We start from the raw sequence: 25,239 nt of genomic DNA, 5'->3' as shown, positions 1-25,239 counted from the left end.
ATCTATCGAACAAAATCAAATATTTATGCATATGAAAAATTCAAAATACAAATTTTTTTTTTGGGTAGGATATAGAGTAATTTGCGACCTAGTGGTTTTGAATTACGATATTGCAGTAAAGTAAAAATTATAAATTCTAACACATCATCACCATGTTACGTGGTATAAACAAAAACCATATTTGGATTACCTGAGATCCACGGACTTCAAGATTTCGATCAAATCAGATTCCTTTGGCTGGTGAATTATCTTTGCAAAGCTGTGCTTGAAGTTTTCAAGATTAACCAGAGCATCCAATACTTTGTCATCCAACACCGAACAAGACCTTTCACTGCTATATGTATCTTCATCCACGGGAGAAAATATCAACTGAGACATGCGATCTTTTTCAGCCTGTTGTGCGTACTGCATGAACTCCGATCCAGACGTCATCAAACGATACACGAAAACTACTCTTTTCTGCCCAAGCCGGAAAGCTCGGCTGACAGCTTGTCTCTCGACGGAAGGGTTCCAAACCGTATCGATCAATACGACTCGGGAAGCTCCTACCAGACTAATTCCTTCGGAGCATGCTCTTTGTGATGCAAGAAGCACCTTTGCTTTACTTGAATGATCGTTAAAAGATGATATTTTTTCTTGGCGATGTTTCATGTCAGATTGGCCGTCCATGTAGAGCACTTGCTTGCCTTCATTCCAAGAAAAATGGGATTCAAGTTGTTTCTTGATAAAGACTAAAGGATCAAGAAACTGACTGAAGATTAAAACCCTCTCACCGAGTGCATCAGCTAGCGATATCAGATTCATAATAAATTTTGTCTTCACTCCAGCATCAACAGTCAATTCTATCTCTTCTAACTCGTTTTTATAATCAGAGAACCGCTTTGATTTAGACACAAGGGAAGGGTGCACAGAGATCAGGGACACCAATTGAATCCTGTGGAAAATGTTTCCTTCTTTGGTAGCAATTTCCAGAAGGGTCTTCTGCAGTTCAGTTGGATGTAAGAAAACGAGAGTGTTTCTCAGTCCGGGGAGACTGTCTTGAAGTATAGATCCTTTGTGCAAATGAACAAATGGATCAAGCATGGCTCGGAGCTTCTTTAGCTCTTCATCAGTATTTTTGCAGATAGAACTGGCAAAATCCATAAATTTGCTTTTCGCTTCATCACTCTTTCTCCCACGTTTTTTGCTACAAGTTTGTCGAGTTTCATCAGACTTGAAATGATTTACAAATTTTGGATTGACCAAGCAGAGTGTGTTGTATAACTCAGTGAAATTGTTTTGGAAAGGAGTTCCAGTTAGCATTATGCGTCGCTGTGTTGCAACTTTTGTCAACGCCTTCCACATTAGGCTTTTGCTATTTCGTGCGGTATGCCCTTCATCAAGCACTAAAACACCTGGTGATTCGAGAAGTAGTCTCCTAATTTGCTCGTTTTGTCGTCTCCGCTCTTTATCTCCAGCAAGCTGTTCAAAAAGCCGATAGCTGATTCCTAGAATACTTTTTCTCTTCATCCAAGAATACAATTTTGCCAGCCGAATATGTTCTAAGCTGATTCCACTACCTCCTACTTGCCCAAAAATGATAGAAGCCATGTTACTTTCATTATCAGATAACTCCTCTTTGTTCATATTGTGAAATGGTACATCAACTTGCCATTTTGATAATTCATCTTCCCACGTGAAAAGCATGCCACGAGGAGCTACAACCACAGGCCGACAGGTTGGATATAGCTTCATAAATGTCAAGAGAAATGCTATCGTGAGTCGGGTTTTGCCTGTACCAGGGGCATGTGAAATTATGCATCCCCTTCCACCATCAGAAAGAGGGCCTTTTAGTTTCTCTATGTGAATATCTCCAGCTACATTTTTCCATATAAATTCCAAACCCTCACGTTGATGGGGGTAAAGTACATTTTCAATGCCAGCCATCAATTCCCATATGGTTCCTCGGGTTCGAATAGCATAATCGGGGATTCCACAAGCTGGATATTGCAACTGAATTTGATCGAAGATAAAGCTTCGTGACTCAGCAAATTCTTTCCTGTCCCTTCCCCCTAAAGGGGATGTGTACTGCAAAAGAATGCGAAGCAAATGCAATAAAAATTTTAACCAGATTGTGCAGATTATAGGTAAGAGGTGCAAAGCAGAAGATGACATCATGACACTATCAATTCTGGATAGAACTCAAATTCTAAATGCCATTACCCTCTTTCTTCTAAAAGAAATTAGCAAGTCTTTAACAAGGAAAATTCCAAATATGGAAATCGAGGTATGTAATTTATGTACAGGAAACACAGTTTATCATGAGTAGATAATATGACTAAATTTTACGCAAAAAGAAAACAGCAGCAATACAACCATACTTACAAAAGGTGGCAAGACATATTTTATCTCGAGGAACACAATCTCGCAGTATTTACATCTAATGCCTATCTCTTCATCAAGTATATGATAATGCTCCCCTCTTTGGCAACCAGCTGCTGGACTTGCATCTATCTCTGGAGAGATTATGTCATCAATATCTGTCTGAAAATCAGCGCAGATGCAGTCAGCAATCATTGAATAAGTTTTGCATGAAACAAAACTTAAATGATGGTTTTTGTTAAAATTCTTCTCCAACAGGTCATTTTAGAAAGGAAATTATCAAAAGAAAGGGAGAGCAGAGACTTATCCATAGCCATGTGTAGAGAAAGGTCTATTAGATAATGACACAAACACTGACCATGAAATGGTTAAATATCTTGGAACTGCAACACAAAGATATGGCCAGACATTTACAAAATGTGAAATGATGTCAGGAAGGATGAGTACATGCAGGATAAAAATCTTGTTCCTCCTCCAAACCCATGAGCCTCAATCACAACAAATTTCTGCCTATGCCCCAATTCCGGCAGGAGAAAACTAAGCATAAGTTGATGTGGTTATGAAGCCAATCCAATAGGTTTTTTTTCACGATTTCAACCCATGATCCATGTACATGCAGCCTCAATTGAAAAATTGTAGATGTTGCACAGTGACTTCCTCTTTTCAAGTTGAGCAACATGAGTGCAAAGCAGACCATTTCAGCCTTGATCAGTGTACACTTTTGCAATGAAAATCTAATAACAACAGCTATTGCATTCTTAGGAAGATGAAATGGAATAGATTATTATATCACAAAATCTTTAGTATTAAAGGCTCCAGAATCAAATAATTGAAGGAAAAGTAATTGAAAGCAGTCATTCAGGTTTAGCACAATGCATCATTTTTTCAAATCACTAGAGAAAAAGACTAATAAACTAAGTACCTACCCATATGAGAATGATTAATAAGTAAGCATAAACTAAATAAGAGAATCCTAGAAACAGGCGCATACCTCAGAAGAATTAGGGTAGCCAATTTCACATTCTCGAAGACCCATTTCCAGATCGCCGAAAAGAGAATCAATTTCTTTCTCCCATTCCGATCTCTCTGGTGGAGGCTGCACCTCATCCTCGAACCTAAATTTCAAGGGCAGGTATATTTGAGTCCAAACGCTCTCTTCAGTTGGAGATGCACTCTCACGAAGTGTATCTATGGGATCTTCCAGCATCCTGATCATATCAAGGTTTCTCCAGAGACGAATCTTTTTCTTAGTGAGTTTAACTGCTTTCTTTGTAGCTTGACTCCTTTTAAGCGTATGTTTAATCTGGAAGCCAGCCTCCTTTATCAAAGATTCAGACTCCTCATCAGTGGAAGAAGCAGATTCATCACTTTCTATTACAATGACAGGGGAATTTGACTTTCCCTGTTCATTTTTTTTCTCTTGAGACTTGGAAATCAAGCGTGATTGCAGATGTTTTGTGATACTTCCATGTGTGTTCTTGTTATGTTTGTGAGAATCTAAGCAAACATCAAAATCCGAAGTTTTTCTCTTCTTCAAATCAGTCACGATGACAGTGTCATCTTCTCGCTTACTCGCACTTTTTGGCCCCAGACTGACACTGCTATCTTCAAGTTTCCTGGCCCCATCCATGCTAATATAATTTGAACACAGTTTGTGTAATCTATTTATCCTAGCCAGTTCATCATCTCTCTTCCCTTCCATTCTTGTACTCTTTCTAACATTGGGCTCCTCATCATCCAAGATAATTATTATCTCCTCCATTTTTTTCCGGTCAGAATTTATTCTGGTACAACTATTATCATTGCCATCCCCATCATAACCCTCGTTATTTTCATTATTCTTTACTTGCTCAACATCGTTTTCTTTCTTACCCTTCACTTTCATACTCTTTGTACCTAAAATAAATGTTTTCTTGTTTTCTATGGAATTTGAACTGTTCTCTTCTCCAGGATGAGCATTTATTTTAATTGAACTATCATCATCATCTCCCACTTCATATTCATCATTCTCTTTTCGTTCAGCATCACTGCTGCAATGTGAAACATCAGAACTAGATGGCCCAATCTCTTTATAGTCCTCATCAGTTGAATTATCCTTGCTACTGGAGTCTGGTCCATAAAGCCATGATTCAGCAGAAGTATCTGATCCATCTGATTTCAAAGCTGAATCATCTGAATCTACAGTGTTCTCCAAATTGATGGAAGCATCATCAATCCTGCGCTCGTTCAGATGTTTGATTCCCAGCCTTCCTCTACCACACACAACACTATTCTTCACCTGATCAGTAATTAAGCTTGTTTTCTCTACTTGCTTTGAGCTACACGAGACAATCTCATCCACACAAAGCTTTGAATGTGACCCAGATCTTGACTCTGACCCCACTTTCGAACTAAGCCCATTTGAGACAACCTCTTCACTCAAATATATAACTTCATCACCACCCTTCCCAACATCATCATCATCATTCTTAGCCCTCATATCAAACTTCTTCCTGCTCCTCAGACGCATTTTTATCCCAGTCAAATTATTATTCTTTGCATCCTCGGCCATCATCTTTTTTACAGTTTCCCCAATGTTACCTGAACCAGATATTCTCTTCACATCCCTCGTCCCAGAACCCTCATCCTGTACAGTCATATCCACACCACCAGTGTTTCCACCATTTATCCCAAAATCATGTTTCTCCACACTTGTTTCCCCACTTTCTTGTGTTTTAATCCCCTTCACCTCGTTAAAGCGATTTCTGTAAAATATATCCCACTGACTTCTGGTTCGCCTCGATACAGCATTCATAGGAATTTTAGAAGCATCCATATTCATCTACAAAACAATATTTCTACATCCCACGTAAGTCGGCACACGTTCTATTCCATGATATATATCATGCCAGCGAAAAAAGTGTAGCACTACTTATCACAAAGCAGAAATTAAAGCAATGCGAGTGCACAATCCCCTTTATTATATACACAGATCAGACCAACATGCATCAACAGAAACAAAATCAAGATACCCATTTCGAACTCCTCCCCAGTTGTTAATGTTAGGCGTGAAGTAGGGGCATAATAACCCATGCAACAAGCAAAATGCATAAAGAGAGAAAAAACAAAATAAAGTTACAATTTTTAACCAATTAATTTTGTTTCATCTTACCAAGAACAAAAGAAAAAAGGTCGAGTTCCCAAAACTTACTCAAAAGATGCCGAGTCAGGACCGACTTCGCTCATTCAAGCAACAAAGAACTGCACACCCGATCCACACATTAGAATCTGGTCGAAAAGAAAAGAAAAGAAAAGAAAATACCTACCAAGAAAGTAGAATACTTCACACTTGATATCACTGTATTCACCGTGTAGGGGTGGGTGTGTGTGTGCGCGCGCTGTGGGGCAGAGATGCGAAGAGGGCCGGGAGGAGTGGAATTAGTAGCACCAAATCCGTAATAATAATAATAACAAGCGAAAGGCGCCAAGTTAACGGAGCTAAACATTCTTATGGCCTAAATGCCTTTTTTTTTTCTTATCAAAATCTATAATAATTTATTATCAAACTTTAAATTCTTGCAAAGACTACTAATAAAACATCACATTTATTGAATTTTCATTTAATTACAGCATCACTGAAGAGTTGAAAATTTAAAAATCGACAAAAAAACCAAATTGATTTTCAAATTTGGGTCGCCGACATGCTGTGCTGTCATTTTCACCTGCCACTGAAAAGTGTGCCAATTTCAAATATCAAATCAAATATAATATTTATTATTATTAATTAATTGTGGTCGATAATTGCTTTCTCCAAATTTTCTGGCTTCCCACCGATCGCCGCCGCGAGGCTTGTACTTTCTCCGGGCACCGACGTGAGCGAATGGCTATTCATGATAAGATGCATGAGTTCGTTGTTCTCATCACTTATTTTTTCTTTCTGCTCCTGGTGCGGATCTGTTCCTATTTTCAACTGATTCTGGAATTCCTGTCTACATCTATACACTCTCAAATTGACTTCATCCATTTGAATTTTTGTTGGATTTGATTGTTTGCAAAATCTTTGGGGTTGGCTGGAGGATGAGCATGATAGACTAACAAGATAATTTCGTGAATATAGATGTATGTAAATTAATTTGTCTAAGTTTTGCATTGCTTAGAGGTTCAATAAGACATGTTTTGTTAATCTGAAAGCATTCTTATATTTAATCTGTAATTGTGAATCATAATTTGTTTAATCATGAAGGCGATTCATTATTGTGAATCATTATAACCTGGATGATCTGCTCCTTGAATCATGGGACAATTGTGTAGTTTATTGTTCTATTACTTCCACCATCTCAGTTCGCCGAATTATGCATCCCCGTCTCTTCGTTGTCTGGGACTTTGTTCTCAAATAGCAAGTGGGCAACAAACATCCCCAGTTGTGTATCCAGAAAAAACATAGGATGGGGAAGGGGTCTATCCATGATTTTTTTTTACAGTAAAAAAGGTCGATCCTAACAAATCTAAGAGGGTGGAACACCGGATCGACGTTGGAGATAAGCAGCATGATTATTTATTGGGCTATGAGATTTTTAATGGGACATTGTCATTGTACAAAAAGAATTCTTGTGAGAAATGTGAGGTGCAAAAATCAGATAATGCAAATTTGGATGCAGTCGATGCCAGACTGACAAGCAAGGCATTTTGTATCTTGATGAACAAGTAGTATTTACTTAAATAGTGTGTTTTATTACTCATATCCTCTAGTGATGTGGTGCATCATGTTACTTGGAGGTTTTATAATATTGTTTCCAACATGGTACACCAGATATGAATTTAATACAGAGCTTGTCCCAAAAACCATGTCAAAAGGATTGGTTTTTATTTCTAAGAGCGGCTTCTGAAAATTAAACCGCACGGACAGCTTCTGCATATCAACATATTGGGACAAACTATGCTTTGAAAGGTAATTATGACTTGTATGAATTCACTCAAATATTGGGTTTTCATGTTCCCCATAAAAGTTTCTGGGTCTTCTTGTTCTGGACAATTATGTTTTCAAATGAATGGATATACTTATACTTTGAGATTGACTGGAACTTTCATCACCTGCCAAAGGGTTCCTAATTGTTGTTTCTTTCTTCTAACCATTGTAGCTGTTCTTCTTTAGCATTTTTAAGCCCCTAGTGGCACTACCGTCTATATTCGTTTCGGTAGGTGGCATACAGTTGTGGTGATATGACGACTTGATTGATTGCTCATCATTTTTTTGAGAACCTATCTGCATTGACTTTCACGCCTCATGGAGTTTGAGTTGCACGTGTATGCACTTGTGCAAGCTGGCTAGAATAGTTAGATACACCGCTTTTTTCAAATCAATGGAGTTTTGTTCTTAACGAGGTTACAATTTTTGAAGAGACCAATTCTTGTTTCCATTATCATCAGTCTTTAAATTTCTCCGAAATGCAGGTTTTGAATGCAATAATGGGCTAGACATTCTCAGTGAGGTGGAGATGACATTTTGTGATTCATCTGCTGAAAATGCTATCGAAAGATGGCATTTTCTTGAAGTTGGTTTCAGGGGAGCAAGGCACAACTCATTTTAGCTAATCGTCTTGATCGTGATACAAGCGGCGTTATGCTCATAACCAAGGCCCATATAGTGGCGTCTAAGCTCGTGAAAGCATTCATCCAACACACGGTGAATAAAACTTACATTGCTTTCCGAAATGGGGAAGGTGTGTATGAATGGAAGGGTGCACGGTATATGAAGGGTACAAACTTCTTGCGGAGAGCTTGGCTTTCGATCATCCTGTCAAACAAGACGTTAGTCTATCACATTTTTATGAAATTTGATATATATATATATATATATATATATATACTAGGTAGGTGCACGTGTGATGCACGTGGAGATATATGTTTCAATAATTGTGCAATAAATATTATAAAGTAAGCAATTCATTGACAAAAGTTTTCAAACTAAGCAATAGAGAGATAAATCTATATAATAATAAGACATCGTGTCTATATAAGATATAGTACGATAATAATTTTTAGGTAAGGTTGCAAACAACAAAAAAAGGATTACACAATGTACTAAGATCGTAGCAAACAACCTACGCAAAGCAATAGGCATGTGAAAACTTGATGCCTCATTTAAACACTCAAAATTACTCTTATCACTTTCTAATAGCCCCCTACGTTGTGCTGCTTCTTTGAAAGTGAAACAAAATATTCCATGAACAGTGAGCAAATCAGAGTAGGACTAAGGGCCTCGAACATGAAGAAATAATAAACGATGATAATACCTCTCACCTTCTGCCGGATTTTTCGAGTTAACACGCCCGATAACCTGTCTTTGTTTCCTTGGTTTCCAAGTTCTATTTGGTCGATCCCAAACAAAATGCTCTGGGAATTCAGAATATAAGAACTTTGTTGCTTCCACAATGTGCGAACAAGTCTTAAAAAATTCAGTCAACATAGTTTTGGAGATACATTCGGATGCCAACACATTGCCCAAGTTCTGGTATTTGAGAAGGTGATCATGTGCTTGTCCAGTAAATGTAGATGCAAACTGATAACTGCATGAAAGATTTCATTCAGATCAAATTCAAAAATGCGCCACACTGATTCTGGAGCAGACACCCAGCGAGCATCCTGAAATGCTCGTATTTCATCTACAAATGAGTTAGAACTATGTGGTGATAAATGAACACTTATTTTGTCATGGCCCTTGTAAATATATTTGTATAAATATTTTACAGCCGTTAGCCCAGAACAAATTTCAACATTGATATGACAATCATAGCGATAAAGTAGATAAGGATTATAAGGAACAACCCATTGAGAATTCATTGTAAAATTCCGAACCTCAACAGAGCGACCATCGTTTCTCCTCCTGTACATATATAGGGTAACCATCAGATCATTGAACAGAATGTTCTAAAAAGGGCGAGGATAATGGTTTTTGCATTTTCCATTAACCATAAATGGGCATTTTAAATTTAACGTGCCACAAGGTCCATGCATCATATGTCGTGAGACCAAACCAAACAATCGAGGAAAAACATCTTTATCTGGAAGCTCAGCAACAACGTAAGAGTCGAACTTTTCAGGCGAGTTAATCTTATAATTAGATTGCAGGATAATAATCATATGACAATAAGGTATACCTCGTTTCTAGAACTCGATAACATAAACATAAGCAACAACAGGGCCAAATATATAGACTTTTTAAGAATCTGGTCCTTAAGATCAAGTAATTTTGCACGAAACACTCAAGAGACCAAACCTGGACGATCACGAGCAAGCTGACCTTCAAATAAATTTTCTCGAATCTCTTTCCAATCCAGATTGCAAGTCATCGTAATAAACAAGTCAGTTTTTCCAAATTTCTGAACCAATGCAATTGCATCAAGATATCGACGTCGCATATCTCTTTGACCTCCTATGAAAAATGTTTGTAAAAGAACACGTTGCTCGACCTCACTCCCACGTGATTCACCATTGGCTACACTGTCAACCACACCCCGATACAATTCCGACCTTATCTCACTTTGGTGCCTTCTGTAGTAATCTAATCTCATTGTTTCTAGTTTAATGTACATATCGACAACAAATTGCTGCAATAATCGACCACCATACAAGATAAACGAAGTGTTGCTGCCATGAATTTGCAACCTGTAACAATAGCACTCCCTACAAGAAACCATCATATCATTTTTTCTACGAACAACTGCATGAAACAAATAAAATACACACAAATTAGTTGCATGACAAAAATATAAATATATGCAGCCGACCATTATCTTGTTTGTTTGAGGGAAATTGCAAGAAATAATTACTAAAATTGAGCATGAGGTAAAAGATTAAAAACGCACCACGACTTTCACCAGCAATAATACGATCGAAGGAATTAATATCTGCAAGTGGTAGCACATTCTCATGCACGTCAACATGGGCATACCCATTTTTTACCTTCAGAATATTCTGCTGCCACCCATTGTCCTCATACAGGAAAAAAAACGGATATTGCAAGGAATCATAATAACCATAATAATGTTGTATTTGTTGGGTTTGACCATCACGACCACAAGCAACTATGTCCATGTTATGTGGAATGTTAGCATGATCATTGCCTTCGACCCAAATAGCCGCAACTGGATCAGCGGATGGGCTGCCATAACATCTCTGGTCAACGGGAACATTTTTGGAAATATGCAATCTTAAGTTTATGATTGAAGAATACTGATTTATCCTCTTTAGAAGTTGTGCATAAGGGCTTATTTTCATTATGTCCATTAGCAAAACCATGAGTTCTCTATCAACATAAGTGTCCGGGAAAACGGACATCCTATTTTCCAACTCATTATCGTTGTCCCAAAAATAAAGTTGGAAATACCTTGCACCATCCGAATTAGGTATAAGTGGTGGCAATGAATGGAAAATCTAGCTAGGCGCACGAAATGTGTGTACCCCACGTTGAAGAAAAGCCAATTCCTTGTCAAGCCTAACCCCAAATGAAGTGAAAGAAAAAACATTGTTGTACAATCGTACTTTACGGCGGAATAAAATAGCCAAGGGAGACGATGGGTCCTTGAATAATTCCAGCAATGCAATATGAGTAATAGGAGATGCCAATCTAATCTTACCACATGCGCAACAAGAAGATGGAGCTTCACAAAGGAATCTATGTGCGCCACAAAATTGACATGAAGGAACCATTGGCAAGACACTGATACCAGCAATATCTCCTTCATTGTCTGAATTTTAAAAAGAAATGCAATTGGGGAAAAAAACCACGTATTTCAGGTGCGAAAAAATGAACATAAGAAAACCGAGAAAAAAAAATCCAAGTAAAATAAAGGCATGATGAAAACAACAACAGATTACTTACAAATAGGAGAACACGCCAGAGGAACAGACACAATATGTGCTGTATGATGGAATTATATCATTGAACGACAGCAGCACATGCGATAAAAAAATATAAACAGATCAAAGGGGGAAAAACAATCCAATCGATGCAAATAAACATGGTGAAAATAACAGAGCAGCTAACCGTTGGAAGTAGATAAACCGGCACCACCAACACACAGAAATTGAGCAGCGCCGCTGCCAAATTAAAATGATTACAAGAAACTCTTTAAGATAACACACATAGCTAAGAGGGAAAATAACGTTAGGAGAACACATAGAAAATACAGGAACTCGGAATATTCAAGGGGGCATCAACAAAGCAAGCATGAGAGAAATGAAGAGAGCGAAACATATACCCTGAGACAAATCCCGAGATGGTAGCCGGCCGTCTACCCTGCGCCATGAAAAGTAGAAGAAGTAAAACCAAAATAACAGAGAGAAATTGAGGATCACAGCGACATAAACAAATTGCAAGCGATAGAAATCGGTGAGTTTACTGGAAGGTGGATGAAATAACCCATCAACAGTAATGACCATGGTGAAGCAGTAATAAATGGGCCCATATATCTATCAAATGGTAGTAAGCAGCGAAAAAATTAATCATCCATGAAGCCAAATTGCAAAATCTAGAAATATAAGGGTACATAGGGGAAAACACAATTGAAAGTGACATATATGTATGTTAGATATTAGAAATCTTTTATCATATTTCAAGATCTATATAATATATGATTTTATTAGTCCATATTTAAAAATAAACTTGTTAAAAATTTAACTAAGAAATGTAAATAAATAATTTTTCTGGCATAAAATTTAAAAAATAAATAGGAATGTGTATTAATGTCCAAATCCATTTAAGATGGACAATGAATTACAAAAAACTCTTTAAAAAACCTATTAGTTTAATTTGCTAACTTAAATTAACAAGAAGATTTAAATAAATAATTTTTTTGGCATAAAAGTCAGGGAAGAAAGAGTAATGTGTATTAATGTCCAAATTCATTTAAGATGGATAATTAATTACAAAAAAAAAACCTTTAAGATAACCTATTAATTTATTTGTTCATATTTAAAAATAAACTTGTTAAAAAATTTACTAAGAAATGTAAATAAATAATTTTTCTGGCATAAATTTTAAAAAAGAAATAGGAATGTGTATTATTGTCCAAATCCATTTAAGATGGACAATGAATTACAAAAAAACTCTTAAAAAAACCTATTAATTTAATTTGTTAACTTAAATTAACAAGAAAATTTAAATAAATAATTTTTTTGGCATAAAAGTTAGGGAAGAAAGAAGAATGTGTATTAATGTCCAAATTCATTTAAGATGGACAATGAATTACAAAAAAAACCATTTAAGATAGCCTATTAATTTATTTGCTAACTTAAATTAAATAAATGAACAAGGACATATAAGGAAATTCACAAATGAAAGTGGTATATTTATAAAAAAAACCTTGAAGATAACCTATTAATTTATTTGCTAACTTAAATTAAATAAATGAACAAGGACATATAAAGAAATTCACAAATGAAAGTGATATATTTATATGAAAGTGATATATTTATATGTATGTTATATATATATATATATATTAATGATCTAAGGGTTACTATTTGATCATATAATAAAAGATATAACATAGAATAATATGTAGTTGGTGGTGATGTATCAGTGAAGGACAAGATTTGTGCTCCTTTTGGTAACTAGATATACACCCGATTATAGAATGAATTGCTTAAAAAAACTTTTCCAAAAAAAAAAAAAACACACTTCTAGACTTGTACTTCAGTTTCTCTTAAGAAGTATAAAAAAACTCAACATTAGGTGCAACTGAATTTGATATATTGAAACCAAAAATTGAATTTAAAATTATATATTTAAAATATTGATCTGTATAATAATACGCTATTGCATTTCTCAAACCATCATCCGTTCCAAAAACTAGTGTGTAACTTCTACTCGGTGAGGAAAAAAAACCCACTAAATTACAACCTCCTAGTATTGGTCAAATGTCACAAATCAAAAGAGATTCAATTGTATCTGTTATTCCAGCTCCCAGATGGCAGCGTTCACGAGCCTCTCGATCTATTTCTTCGATACAAACCCAAATACTTCGCCTAGTTCTCACCAAATCTGCCTTCTTTCCTGGAACGTGATCGAGTTTCTGGTTTATGTTTTCCAACTGACACTCCCGTTGTTTCCACATGGTCATTTCGAGGAGTTATTCTAATAGGGTGTGCTTCTGTGTTGAAAACCCATTCATCCAGTGAAATGACTGAAGATGGAGAGAAAAGAAGGTACAGATATTTAAGCGTCTCTGCCAGAAAAAAGCTTTGCATCATGTTGTCTTTCACACCAGTATTAACCTGACAATAAGTAGATAACAGTGCGTGTCATGGCATGAAATTTACGTCTCTCAAAGAAAACTGGAAGTGCAAAAACGAAGAACATGCAACACAACTTACAACAACATCACAGAATTGTATCAATTAACAGATAATTTAAGTGCCAGAGAAAAGTATAAAACAAACAAACATAATAACCAGGAGACACCAAAAGAAAAGAAGCTCACATCTTTTAATCCAACATATCCTGTCTCTATGCGGGAGTTCTTCTCGAATGCTAGAAAGATATTCCATCCCCATTCTTGATATGTCTTATTACCGGTCAAACGCCAGAGGTAAAAGAGTGACTCAACCGTTTCTGGCCTTAATATGTTCCATGAAGTTCCAACACTCATATCCTATACAATTATAAACCGATCCAACAATGAAAAAAAAAGCAGCATTTTCTTTCTTAGATACGTTCTGCAATAAACGTGTGAGATGGAAGGAAAAAATTACTTGTCCTGAATTAAAGAAGTAATTTTCTCCAGCTAATTTTGTTGGTGTTGATAGGTAGAAATTATAGCACGTCCAAGCTAGCTGCACAAAGAGGTCAAAATTATTCACTCAAAAGCAATAAAGGGCCACCTGCTTCACAGGCATATCAGCTCATGAAACTTTGACGTGAGGAAACTGGTACAGATACCTCCTCTGCCAGAGATAGAAACTTTTTAGCTTCATCAGGAGCATAACCGGTAGAACCCAATGCTAACATTCCTGGAGCAAAACATGCAAGTTCATCCATCTGCAATTGTCTAATAAATTAGAGAAAATGTTCAAAACACCCGAAATAATATATTTCAGCACTCATTTTCAATCAAAACTAAACCACCTTGTCTATCAATGAAGCTCCATTCTTCTCGCATAGATAAGCAAAAGACGAAGGGGTAGTTCTCCGAACCAAGGTAAGAAGACCTTTCATTGATGTCTCCCACATTTCCCTGTTAGGAATCAATAGCATGATGGTTGTCAGAAGATTGCAGGAAAGAAAAACTATCACAAGAATTCAGTAATGATAGAATGGTGATCAAAACAGCCAGCCAACAAAAGAAACAAATTTTACTAATAAAAGTGTAAGAGTAAATAATGAAATGCAAGTGAAGCGTGGACAAAATGACAGGTAATAGCAGAATGAAGACGAACACATAAAATCAAAGAGGCAAAGAACTTCACTATACGTCTGACCTTCAGGGAACATGAGCATGTGCGAGTGTCTGAGTGAAGAGATACGTACCGATAATGCTTCACTGCAGCGGTCTTGTTCCCTTGAATCCACACCTTGAGTAGATATTCATAAAAGCTGCATAATTTGGTTTCTTCATTAAACACTGTAGATAAGCTAATAACTATTGATATTATTTATAAATATGCATCAGTATACAAATATTCTGAAGTTCAGACTATCGGAACATATGATATTAAATATTTCGGATACATAGAAACCTGTCCCCCATGGCTCCGAAGGTTATGGTTGAGTGAGATCTTGTTCCTCTGTGTGGATTAATATATATAGGAAGCAAACCATCTGGTGGAAAGGTCTTATTAAGCTCCAATATAACATTTTCCACCTGAAACATTTAGGTCTGTATTTAATTACACTGAGGAAAGACAAATCATAATAAATAGTAGAATTTCATGTTGTTATTTGAATTTTCTTCACTTGTTCGATCTTATTTTGTTTTGGTATTGCTGGGGTCTAAACTCCTCTCAGTCGTTAAAATCCTGACAATCTAAATATAGCACCATGTAGGCATATACATGCTCCATCACCAATGATACTTAATGAAGTTACTTTCAGTTCTTTGCGAGCATTTTCTGACCTGTCAAAAAATAAATATTTTGGAAAAAAAATACCTTCTGCTGATACTTGATGTCCCCTGTCCTTTGGGAAAGAGCAATAAATTCCAGCTGCTCGGTGCCAGAATCTGCCAGGATGCTATCACCCTAAATAAAAAGAAAATATTATCTCTGCATTCATGCATGCTAAAATAGAATAAGTTCGGTGGTACTGTTCAAAGAGAATCTGATTCTATTTTTATACGTAAAAGGTGACTTCATCTTTGACAAAGGCTACAAAGTCAAAAAGATAATTTCAACTAAGAGGAGCTTGAGGGGAAAAAAAAGGAATGTACGCCTTCGTGCACTTCTCATGCTTCATACTGACGATAAGGAAAAGAAATACAACAGAGTTGATGTTGATCACCGAGAATAATTTAGAATATATAAATTGAACGTTGCGAACAGCCAATTTATTGGGTGACAGAATGGTGTGCCTTATTTTGGTTAAAGAAGAAAAAGATCTAGATGTTATTGAACAATAAAAAGTGGTATGTCAATAAAACTCTCTTAGGCGTTAGAGAAACGTGCTGATGCATGGTATGTAAACCGTAAGAGCAACATCAAGAAGTAAATTAAGAAAAATAAACCATGCATAAAAGAACTGCGGAGTTAAATTTTCAAGATAACTCATTCCAACACACAAATAAAGTATAACAGAAGCTTTAGATAATTATATAGGCTTAAGATGAGGAACAGATAACTCCTTAACTTCATCTTAGAAAAGGGTGGAGCTTACTTTAGAAATGATAACTTACCCCTGACCACCCAGGATTATGAGGATTCCCATGAGCCAAGTTAATAACATTATATGGTATGCCAGAAGGAGTATCCCATGCAGGCAGAAGTCTGTCAGCAATATCTTTAGCTTTTTCAAGGAAAACTTTATCACCAGAGAGATCATATGAACTGAGAAGTCCACCTACAACTCTGGATTGTCGCAAAAAACTAGAACTGTCAACAAAGAGCTTGAAAGGTTCCTCGTCTCCTTAATTGAAACAGTCAAACCTTATTAGCAATATTTTACGTATATTCACGCATGCCAAATGACTAAGGAATAAAAAGACATATGAAACCTTGTAAAGCAACCTTATGGTTGTCTCAAACACGCTCGCATCATAGTTCTTGTTAAAGTCCAAGGACTCTACAACCCACCTGCCATGATAAAGATGCATTAAAGAACAATGATGGAAGGTAAAGTTGTTCAGTAACTTAGTATGAGATATTTAAAGTAAACAGAAGAAGTTACACAGGATACCAAGAGTTTCATCTCATTCACATCTCTCTCAACTAAGTTTTTGCTTTCATTTTGTGTTGTTCTAGACTTCAGATATGAGTAGCAACTTAAAGAAAAGAAGTCACAAAGTTCTACTCGGGCTGAAAGGTCATTTGGAAAATGGCTAAAGAAATATAAAAAAAGCTGCACTAGTGATATGCTGTTATTGAGTGGGGTATTAGAACACAAGAGTTTAAAGTAGCAAAGAAAAGAAACAGAAAGTAAATAAAACATCCCCAGATTGATCACAGTAAAACCTTAACTTACGCTCTAGCTTTTTGGAACTGCTCATCCAAACCCATAATGTATAGTGTGTCAAGAGCATCAATTAAAGTTGCTCCAAGACCACCAAAGCTGTTAATGCCATTCTTTGTTTGAGGCTGTTACAAAATTTGAGATGATGGGCAATTAACAAACAATTCTCAGGCTGTTTCTTCTCTAAATTTTTTAGCCCCTTCAAACAATTAAATGATTAAAGGACATAACATGACTGCCTAATTAAAACACCGAGGCTTGAGAGCTTGTACAAACAGCAGCTAAGATTGAATTAAAAAAACGAGATAACCAAAGAGCAATGTTATTGTCTCTAGCTTTAAGACTTTGAGCAATAAATAAAAAGTATTTTGAGGAGACAGTATTCAGACTGACCTTCCGGTTGTTCAAAAAAGCCTTTCTTTATGGTTTCTAATTATGTTCTAATCTTTACTACCAATTGCCATATGAATTGAAACAAGATGGCAAAATGACAACAAATTGAATGAGAAACAATCTTCAGAAGATGGGAGTACATTGTTTATTATTAGCCAACAGGTCTTTAACCTCTTGGATTCCGTTACCAGATTAGCACTGTTCCAAGATAATTATTGCAAAGTATAGTTATTTGAATTACTATTATCATATTACAAATTCAATCTCCTGCAAAACAAAGTTTCGACACTAAGGGAAGAAAGTCGACGCCAACAAAAGCAGAAACCATACCTGGAGTTCATCATAACCCCAAGCATATCTTTCATATGAAGTCCACGCATGAATCATGGCATTTCTAACTTTCTCTCGTCTTTCAATATCAATTGGATCATCAGAAACATCTGAATGCCTACCTAAACTATGGCCTCGGGCACTAGACTTCTCCTTTCTAGCATCCTCTTGACCAGTCTTTATTTCTTCAAGCTAAAGTATCAACCAAATTCTAAGCACCATGCTAAACGAGTATGAAAGAGAGGAAAAACACCAAAACGAGTGACTATGGTAAGGAAAAAAACGAGGGAAAAGATTGCCCAGAACTTTCAACCATTTTATATATGACGTGTCGTGAGGGTTATTTTCATGATACGATACGAAAATTAGAAACTTCCTTAAATCAAACTTACTGAGAATGCATATCTGCACAGACCTACAAATAATCCTACATGAGAAAGATTCATATTGAACAAAATCTTAGCCGGCAATGGTACGACATGTGGGTTAAAACTTAAAAGAAAAGATGGAATTACAAAGGAACACGATGACAACCTCAAACAAAGTGACTTTAGAAAAAATTGAAACTCTTAAATTGCAGACGTTACCAGATCTTTTAACCGAATAACTTCATCGTTCAATTTAGACACCTCTTCCTGCAAAAAAGTTCAATGTGTAGTCAATAGAAAGTTGTGTATAACTATTCTTTCACTTACGAGCTGAATTAGCATGAACAAAAAGCAATGCAAACAATGATACAAAAAAGAGGATCCCGTAAAGCAATTCAATCAGACAGCACAGGCAGTTGTGTGTTAATAATTTAGGCACACTTTTGCCCACATATTTAAGATGGTGGCCGCCAACACGCAGCACCTAAGCCAGACCGAAATTTTTCCCCAGTTCGTGAACATATTCCATTCCTCTATCTCAAGTCTTTCCAGTAATTAAAAAAAAAAACCTAACAGCAAAGAAAGAAACGGGGGCGATCGTACCTGGTGTTCGCGGACTAAAGTTTGACGATCCCAAAAAAGCAAAGTGGCGGAGACGAAGAGCGTGAAGATAAAAGCCAAACGCTTTGGTCTCTTTAGATAATAGGCGGGATTTAGGAATCTCCACCTGGTGGAAGACGATCTACTCCTCGCCATTGATAAGGATAGATTGAATTATTTATTTCCAATCTTGAATATTTACGTGAAGACGAAGGCGAAGACTGCTGGCAGCATCTCAGCATTTGATTTGAGATGGTTTTTATATAAAGATTGACATTTAAATGCAAAACAAATTTGGGTTTGGTACACACGAAAATTAGTATGTCAAAGCTCAAAAAGCAATTCATATTACCATGTTGCCTTGTAGAAATAGTCAATTCATTTCAAGGATTGATATTTAGAAAATAATAGAAAATAATATAATTATTTTTTGCTATTTATTACTTGTATTTTATATTATTTTAATTTTCTAACATAGTTTATTCTTATGCATGAATATCAAATTAAATATTAATATTAATCACGATTTAAATTATATAACCATTATTTCTCCATTTAATTTCTTTGAAATTGACAATAGTTTCACGCAATTGTTGTTTGGAGTATTTGGAAATCGCCAAGTGATTAAGATTGAAAATTTTGATATTTTTTTGAAATTGTATTTAAGATCATAGTTTTGATCTCCAATTTCTCTCAAAGAATTGCACGATGTATAAGTGCAAAAGGAAGCCGTGAGGTCAATTTATTTAATTTACTTGTTTGATTGTCGTTTTCTTTTTGTTTTCAAGTGTTATGTTATTTATTTTTTCCTTATTATATTTTTTATTTACTTCTATGATATCTATTTAGTGAGATATTACAATGATAGCAGATGATTGATGTAAAACTATAAATTTGAATTGACATCCGTTGTATTATCTATATATTCTGCATGTCATTTCATCTCTATCTAAATTATTGTTATTTTTTGTTATTTTTCTTAATGTATAGTGTGTGGATGGATTTTTTTAATTTTGTTTCGATCCATATTGTTTTATATGTGTTTTTTTTTTTTATTACTATTTGCTAATAATACAAGTTTTGGACATTGAATTTTAAAATTTCTATATATATTAATTTATATTATATATAATTAGTGTAGTATTACATAAATTTTTGCAGGACCTGTGAAGATTCTATCATCTATGCCATCTCCGCTGAACTCAGCAACAAGGACAAGACCTTACATTTACAGTTCCCCGCGAATCAATAACAACAGCTCGACTGCGGTGGTGGACAGTGGATACATGAAATTGCTCGGTCGTAAAGTTGATTAAAAGAATTTCCATTGTTACTGAATAATTGTTTATGTTTGGACCAGACATCTGTGGCTACAACACCAAGAAAGTCTATGCATGCAATTCTGACCTACAATGCAATTGATCAAGAAAGATGTCGTCCCCCAACTGAGCCGTGTCTATACTTTTATCCTCGACCTGATGTCATTTACAAGAAGGATAAATTGTTGCAATTTTTTCCTACAATTTTTACTATGTATTAAATCAAGAGTATGTCTCCTGTGAGACGATCTCACGAATCTTTATATGTGAGACGACGGGTCAATCCTACCGATATTAACAATAAAAATTCTAAAAAAGAAAAAATATATATTATGCATTTTTATAGACTTTGGTCATATATTGATGATAAATTTTTGTTGCTAGATTTTCTTTGTTATATGTTCTGATAAAGGAGTGTGTTTTTCGCCAAAGCTTTGCATTGGTTTAGCGTGAGGAAAGTCCAAAGAAAAATGCAACACGTTAAAAATAAGATAAAGAAGCCTCATCAAAAGTATGAACTTCAAGAAAAAACTTTTGTCATATCCTTTAATAAGTCAATTTTATTATCAGATTAATGATTTTTATACGTAAAAAATATTAATTTTTTTTTTTATCGTCTCGATAAACTTACCTTGAATTCATTAGGAGAATATTATTTATCAAAATATAGATATTATATTTTTTGGTCCAAATCTCGTCCATTTATATTTTTCCGTTTAAACCATCGTATTTTACGTGCAAAATTATTTAAAAAGTTTCTTTAACATGTAGTCTTTAATAAAAAAAAGTTCAAATACTTCAAACCCAGCAATTCGTGTAACTCCCAATAAATACTTGCCACGTTTCAGAAGTGACAGCGAACATGACGTGTTGATATTCTATTCGTTGGAACACCTGACATTCCACGTCATGCAGATGATATATATAAAAGCATCAGCCTGAAATTCATTTCTGTCACTCTTAGCAATCAGCCATGGCAACTGCACAAAGAAGACTCATAAACCCTAATATTCTCTCTCTAGCCCTTGCTTTCTCCCTCCTCCTCGCCACCGCTTCTGCCAAAGTATTTTTCGAAGAGCGTTTCGATGGTATTATTTTCCTGTATAATTCGTTGGATTTGGTTACGTTTTTGTTGCCTGGATCTTAGACGCAATAATGTGAAGTAGATCTGATGGTTTTCGAAAATTGTGCTGGTTTATTTCTCCGATTGCTCGTCTTGTTCTGGAAATGCTGAACATTTTGATTAATCTATGAGATGTTTGTTTCTGATGCGATTGTATAATTGCAGCCTTGTGGGTCTCTTAAATTAATCGGTATGCTGTCAATCCCCGTTCCTTGGGGTAGATTACATCGGTTGTAAATTATGTTGGTTAAGTGAGTAAATATATTTGTTTAATCGGCAATCCTGCTAGTAGTTTGTATTGAATACGGTCATTGTACTTGAAGGAAAATGTAGTGGATGGTCGATTACTTTATGGTAATTCTTTTTCATATTTAGGTCCAACTTGTCGAAAAATCCTTTTTTTATCCACACTAAAATGAACCTTGTCTTCTACTCGTTTACACAAAGAGTAGCAAAATAGTATATTTCCAGTTGATATAGACGATTACTAGTATTTTAAGAGAATTATGCGAGAGTTTAATTATTTTCTGGAAGAGGAATGATCTGGACTTGTGAGAACAAATTACCATACAAGCTTGTTCAATACTTAACATTCTGGAGTTGGAGCTATCCTACTATGCTGACCAGTTTCAATCCATTATTCAGTTTCCTCATATCCGAAAAAAGATAAACCTTTTTGCCTACAGAAAAACAGACAAAAGATTGTTATTTCTTTAATTAAATGAAGCAACCACTTTATATGTTTCTTGTTGTGGTTCTGATTGTCGTTTGGCTGAATGTTTAAGATGGATGGGAGAATCGGTGGGTCAAATCTGACTGGAAGAAAGATGAGAATATGGCTGGAGAGTGGAATTACACCTCTGGCAAATGGAACGGAGATCCTAATGATAAAGGTAGAAATATCCTTGTGCTGCGTGCTTACCGTGTATACTATGTATCCTTGTATGTCTAAAAGAGATGCTTGTACACGTATGTTTCTCCAGGTATCCAGACCAGTGAAGATTTCAGGTTTTATGCCATCTCTGCTGAGTTTCCTGAACTCAGTAACAAGGATAAGACCTTAGTTTTCCAGTTCTCTGTCAAGCATGAACAGAAGCTTGACTGCGGTGGTGGATACATGAAATTGCTCAGTGGTGAAGTAGATCAAAAGAAATTCGGTGGTGATACCCCTTACAGGTGATGAACATTCACTATTTGTTAGTGAAGTATTCTCTTCGCTAAGTTTCTTTGACCTATTTATCACTGATTGGTTGTGTTTGTTGTTGACTGCAGCATTATGTTTGGACCAGACATCTGTGGCTACAGCACAAAGAAAGTCCACGCAATTCTCACCTACAATGGTACTAACCAATTGATCAAGAAGGATGTACCCTGTGAGACCGACCAACTGACTCATGTCTATACTTTCGTCCTCCGACCTGATGCTACTTACAGCATTCTCGTTGACAATGTTGAGAAGCAATCTGGTAGCTTGTATTCTGACTGGGATCTTCTCCCTCCAAAGAAAATCAAGGACACTGATGCCAAGAAGGTGCGTTTGTTCACTTCCGCTGGACATCGTTTTTTCCAGCCATAAATGCTCAAGTACTTTATATCTGATGCTATTCTTTCTATATTTTGATGATAGCCTGAAGATTGGGATGATAAGGAATACATTCCTGATCCTGAAGACAAGAAGCCAGAGGTAAAATAATTTCCTAATTTATTTACGAATTCTTTGTATTTCGTGACATCACGGACATCAAATTTTTATTTCCACAGGGTTATGATGACATTCCGAAGGAGATTCCGGATTCTGATGCCAAAAAGGTAATTGAATAAAATTCTGCACTCCTTTCTTGTGCACGAATGAATCAGAGCCTAGTAGTTAATGACTTGTGTAAACTGCTCCCCATTTGCAGCCTGAGGATTGGGATGATGAGGAGGATGGAGAGTGGACTGCACCGACAATTCCCAACCCTGAGTACAAGGGTCAATGGGAAGCAAAGGTGTGTGGGATCTCATTTCCAGTTTATTCGGTTTTGATATTAAATGGATGCTAATTACCCGTTTCTGCATCACTAGAAAATTAAGAATCCGAACTACAGTGGCAAATGGAAGGTACCAATGATTGATAACCCAGGTGATTTGCTGTTTTTTCAGCATTTGGGCCAGGTGCATTTTATTCCTCAAGGTCTCGAATTTGTTTAATATCTTGGTGTGGTTGCAGACTTCAAAGATGACCCAGATCTCTATGTTTTCCCGAATTTGAAGTATGTAGGCATTGAATTGTGGCAGGTATAGGAATCCTAAATGTTTCTTTTTTATCCCAGTTGACTATATATTAACTTGTGTTAATTGGTGGCATAAAATGTTACAGGTGAAATCTGGAACCTTGTTTGACAATGTCTTGGTGTCTGATGACCCTGAGTATGCTAAGAAGCTAGCCGAAGAAACATGGGGCAAACAGAAGGATGTATGTTTGTTTGGTTTTGTATTCTCTCTTCTATTTTCTTAACATCAACATCCCTACTTAAGATTGACAAAAAGTTGTCTCTTTGCTGATGCGCGACTGATGTTGATATTGCAGGCTGAAAAGGCTGCTTTTGACGAGGCAGAAAAGAAGAAAGAAGAGGAGGTAAGAAGAACACATACCTTTTCATATCCTATTTGGTAGCGTGTCCTATCACCATTCATTGTTTTTTGACTTTTAAGGTCTATTTTTATCCGGAATAAGACTGATTCTGATTTGCGAGTGACTTCAATTTTATTTTCCTGGTGTTTCTATTTAGGAATCGAAGAATGATGCCATTGATTCTGATGTGAGCAGCAAATTCTTTCTTCAAAACATAGGCAAAGTGATGCCTTTATTAATCATTTGTATCCCAAATCCCTCACCTGTTGCACGCTTTGATTTACAGGCTGAGGATGGAGAAGATTCTGATTTGGACTCAGAACCCCACGAAGCCAAGGACGATGTCAGACCGGATTCTAAGGAACAAGATGAAGCTGAGGATGATGTGCATGTAAGGGTTTTACTTTGTTTGACATTTAATTTGTGTAGCATTCAAAATTTTATTCCCAATGAAATAATTCATATTTGGTTGTATATGTGCAGGACGAATTATAGGATGCTTGGTGGGCAGTGAGAGATTTTCTTAGCTAGAGCTCATCACAACCAGATGTGGAACATTTTTAGCGAAAATGAATTGTTTGAGGCTAAGCTTTGTAGCTTTTAATTTGAACTCTCGAACCAAATTGTGAAATCAACTTTATGTTTTGAGATAGAATCAGATTGATATTTTAGCCATTGTTTGTGTTACTTAATTCATCGCCCAACCTACTTAAATAACGAGAACAACTTTCGAAACATGAATGTTTTTATATATATTAATTCAATAATATAAAAATCATTATTATATAATATTTTATATAGAAAAATCAAATAAACGAGGTTCCCTTACTTAACCAGTTTACTCCATATACGATCAAATGTCGTTTTTTTTTGTTTTTCTGAGAGTGATCGAAGGTCGTTGTCGGTAGTTTACACTTGTGAATGTTGTTGTATTAAAAACATGGAGATAAATTATTAATGGTTTTAATGTAATGTAATTGTCGTACCATAAAATTCTGGTTTGTCTGTTTCCACCTTCGATATCTAGGAAAATTTCCACACCATTAACATCTCGTTTGGTGGATCATGTATACCTGTGGATAGTTTGGTACATGGGACAAGGAAGTGATTGATAAATAATCCTCTTTATCTCATGTTTGGTATCTTTTTAAAAAGCCTATGATAATATCATGGGCTCTTGATAAATAATTTTTTAGAATGATAAAATGTCCATTCTATTAGGTGTGATAATTTTAATTTAATGATAAAATACACTACAAATGACTTAATTGTCCTCAATTTATAAATGATTTTATAAATCTATGCTAGTAGATATAAATTAAAATCAAATATATATTTTATTTATTTTTATATATTATATAATATGATAATTATATAAATGAATTCGAGATAATTATATAAATAATTTTTATAAATATCAATAAAATTATTAGTATCACTCGATTAACCTTAAAAATTGATATTTGACTTGACTAACAAAATCAATGGCT

The 25,239-nt window shown here is 35.6% G+C and overlaps 4 protein-coding genes and 1 long non-coding RNA gene across 16 annotated transcripts; 2 read left to right on the top strand and 3 right to left on the bottom strand.

Annotated features, from left to right (window-relative positions):
* Positions 1-155: 155 nt before the first annotated feature.
* On the bottom strand, positions 156-5,865 carry LOC142530307 (SNF2 domain-containing protein CLASSY 4-like). 10 transcript variants are annotated; one of them, XM_075636087.1, is made up of 5 exons: positions 5,688-5,804; positions 5,552-5,601; positions 3,353-5,198; positions 2,365-2,523; positions 156-2,067 (listed from the first exon to the last, which is right to left on the bottom strand). In XM_075636087.1, the coding sequence occupies exons 3-5, from the start codon at positions 5,180-5,182 to the stop codon at positions 187-189; spliced, it is 3,870 nt and encodes a 1,289-aa protein (XP_075492202.1). In that variant the 5' UTR covers positions 5,183-5,198; positions 5,552-5,601; positions 5,688-5,804; the 3' UTR covers positions 156-186. The 10 variants fall into 10 exon arrangements, with proteins under 10 accessions (XP_075492202.1, XP_075492203.1, XP_075492198.1 ...); XM_075636088.1 differs by having other exon boundaries at positions 3,353-5,182; XM_075636083.1 differs by having other exon boundaries at positions 3,353-5,182; positions 5,513-5,601; positions 5,667-5,799.
* Positions 5,866-6,059: 194 nt separating this feature from the next.
* On the top strand, positions 6,060-8,253 carry LOC142530309 (uncharacterized). The gene is made up of 3 exons (XR_012816117.1): positions 6,060-6,459; positions 6,584-7,288; positions 7,792-8,253. It is a non-coding gene; the product is annotated as an uncharacterized LOC142530309 (long non-coding RNA).
* Positions 8,254-10,610: 2,357 nt separating this feature from the next.
* On the bottom strand, positions 10,611-11,789 carry LOC142531935 (uncharacterized). 2 transcript variants are annotated; one of them, XM_075638212.1, is made up of 4 exons: positions 11,601-11,789; positions 11,387-11,439; positions 11,222-11,260; positions 10,611-11,087 (listed from the first exon to the last, which is right to left on the bottom strand). In XM_075638212.1, the coding sequence occupies exons 1-4, from the start codon at positions 11,645-11,647 to the stop codon at positions 10,774-10,776; spliced, it is 453 nt and encodes a 150-aa protein (XP_075494327.1). In that variant the 5' UTR covers positions 11,648-11,789; the 3' UTR covers positions 10,611-10,773. The 2 variants fall into 2 exon arrangements, with proteins under 2 accessions (XP_075494327.1, XP_075494328.1); XM_075638213.1 differs by lacking the exon at positions 11,222-11,260.
* Positions 11,790-13,362: 1,573 nt separating this feature from the next.
* LOC142530946 (mannosyl-oligosaccharide 1,2-alpha-mannosidase MNS1-like) lies at positions 13,363-18,951 on the bottom strand. 2 transcript variants are annotated; one of them, XM_075636885.1, is made up of 14 exons: positions 18,697-18,951; positions 18,313-18,360; positions 17,726-17,917; positions 17,015-17,127; positions 16,561-16,626; positions 16,230-16,401; positions 15,490-15,579; positions 15,079-15,203; positions 14,870-14,935; positions 14,468-14,576; positions 14,282-14,380; positions 14,095-14,175; positions 13,824-13,994; positions 13,363-13,617 (listed from the first exon to the last, which is right to left on the bottom strand). In XM_075636885.1, exons 1-14 carry the CDS (start codon positions 18,847-18,849, stop codon positions 13,369-13,371), a joined length of 1,734 nt encoding a protein of 577 aa, XP_075493000.1. In that variant the 5' UTR covers positions 18,850-18,951; the 3' UTR covers positions 13,363-13,368. The 2 variants fall into 2 exon arrangements, with proteins under 2 accessions (XP_075493000.1, XP_075493001.1); XM_075636886.1 differs by lacking the exons at positions 18,313-18,360; positions 18,697-18,951 and adding an exon at positions 18,118-18,133.
* Positions 18,952-20,957: 2,006 nt separating this feature from the next.
* Positions 20,958-24,424, top strand: LOC142530772 (calreticulin-like). Its single transcript, XM_075636588.1, has 14 exons — positions 20,958-21,100; positions 21,921-22,028; positions 22,119-22,311; positions 22,408-22,666; positions 22,763-22,819; positions 22,897-22,944; positions 23,037-23,123; positions 23,200-23,257; positions 23,345-23,412; positions 23,495-23,590; positions 23,705-23,752; positions 23,907-23,936; positions 24,036-24,140; positions 24,233-24,424. The coding sequence occupies exons 1-14, from the start codon at positions 20,986-20,988 to the stop codon at positions 24,242-24,244; spliced, it is 1,284 nt and encodes a 427-aa protein (XP_075492703.1). The 5' UTR covers positions 20,958-20,985; the 3' UTR covers positions 24,245-24,424.
* The last annotated feature ends 815 nt before the right edge of the window (positions 24,425-25,239 follow it).

This window comes from Primulina tabacum, chromosome 17, assembly GCF_025594145.1.
Source record: "Primulina tabacum isolate GXHZ01 chromosome 17, ASM2559414v2, whole genome shotgun sequence".
In the NCBI taxonomy this organism is placed as follows: Eukaryota; Viridiplantae; Streptophyta; class Magnoliopsida; order Lamiales; family Gesneriaceae; genus Primulina; species Primulina tabacum.
Note: the sequence above shows the minus strand (reverse complement) of the source record. Positions and strands in the feature narration are given on the sequence as shown.

Coding starts and splice junctions, on each gene's coding strand:
- LOC142530307 (XM_075636078.1), bottom strand. CDS start 5,846: ATGTTTAGCTCCGTTAACTTGGCGCCTTTCGCTTGTTATTATTATTAT. Junction 5,183..5,666: donor TGAAGTATTCTACTTTCTTG/GTAGGTATTTTC, acceptor ATTGTTTTGTAG/ATGAATATGGATGCTTCTAA. Junction 2,524..3,352: donor GCTACCCTAATTCTTCTGAG/GTATGCGCCTGT, acceptor GCTGATTTTCAG/ACAGATATTGATGACATAAT.
- LOC142531935 (XM_075638212.1), bottom strand. CDS start 11,647: ATGGCGCAGGGTAGACGGCCGGCTACCATCTCGGGATTTGTCTCAGG. Junction 11,261..11,386: donor CGGTTTATCTACTTCCAACG/GTTAGCTGCTCT, acceptor TCCATCATACAG/CACATATTGTGTCTGTTCCT. Junction 11,088..11,221: donor TCTGGCGTGTTCTCCTATTT/GTAAGTAATCTG, acceptor TTTAAAATTCAG/ACAATGAAGGAGATATTGCT.
- LOC142530946 (XM_075636885.1), bottom strand. CDS start 18,849: ATGGCGAGGAGTAGATCGTCTTCCACCAGGTGGAGATTCCTAAATCCC. Junction 16,402..16,560: donor GTGTTTGAGACAACCATAAG/GTTGCTTTACAA, acceptor GCGACAATCCAG/AGTTGTAGGTGGACTTCTCA. Junction 15,204..15,489: donor ACATCAAGTATCAGCAGAAG/GTATTTTTTTTC, acceptor TAAATGTTTCAG/GTGGAAAATGTTATATTGGA.
- LOC142530772 (XM_075636588.1), top strand. CDS start 20,986: ATGGCAACTGCACAAAGAAGACTCATAAACCCTAATATTCTCTCTCTA. Junction 22,945..23,036: donor CGGATTCTGATGCCAAAAAG/GTAATTGAATAA, acceptor CCCCATTTGCAG/CCTGAGGATTGGGATGATGA. Junction 23,591..23,704: donor CATGGGGCAAACAGAAGGAT/GTATGTTTGTTT, acceptor TTGATATTGCAG/GCTGAAAAGGCTGCTTTTGA.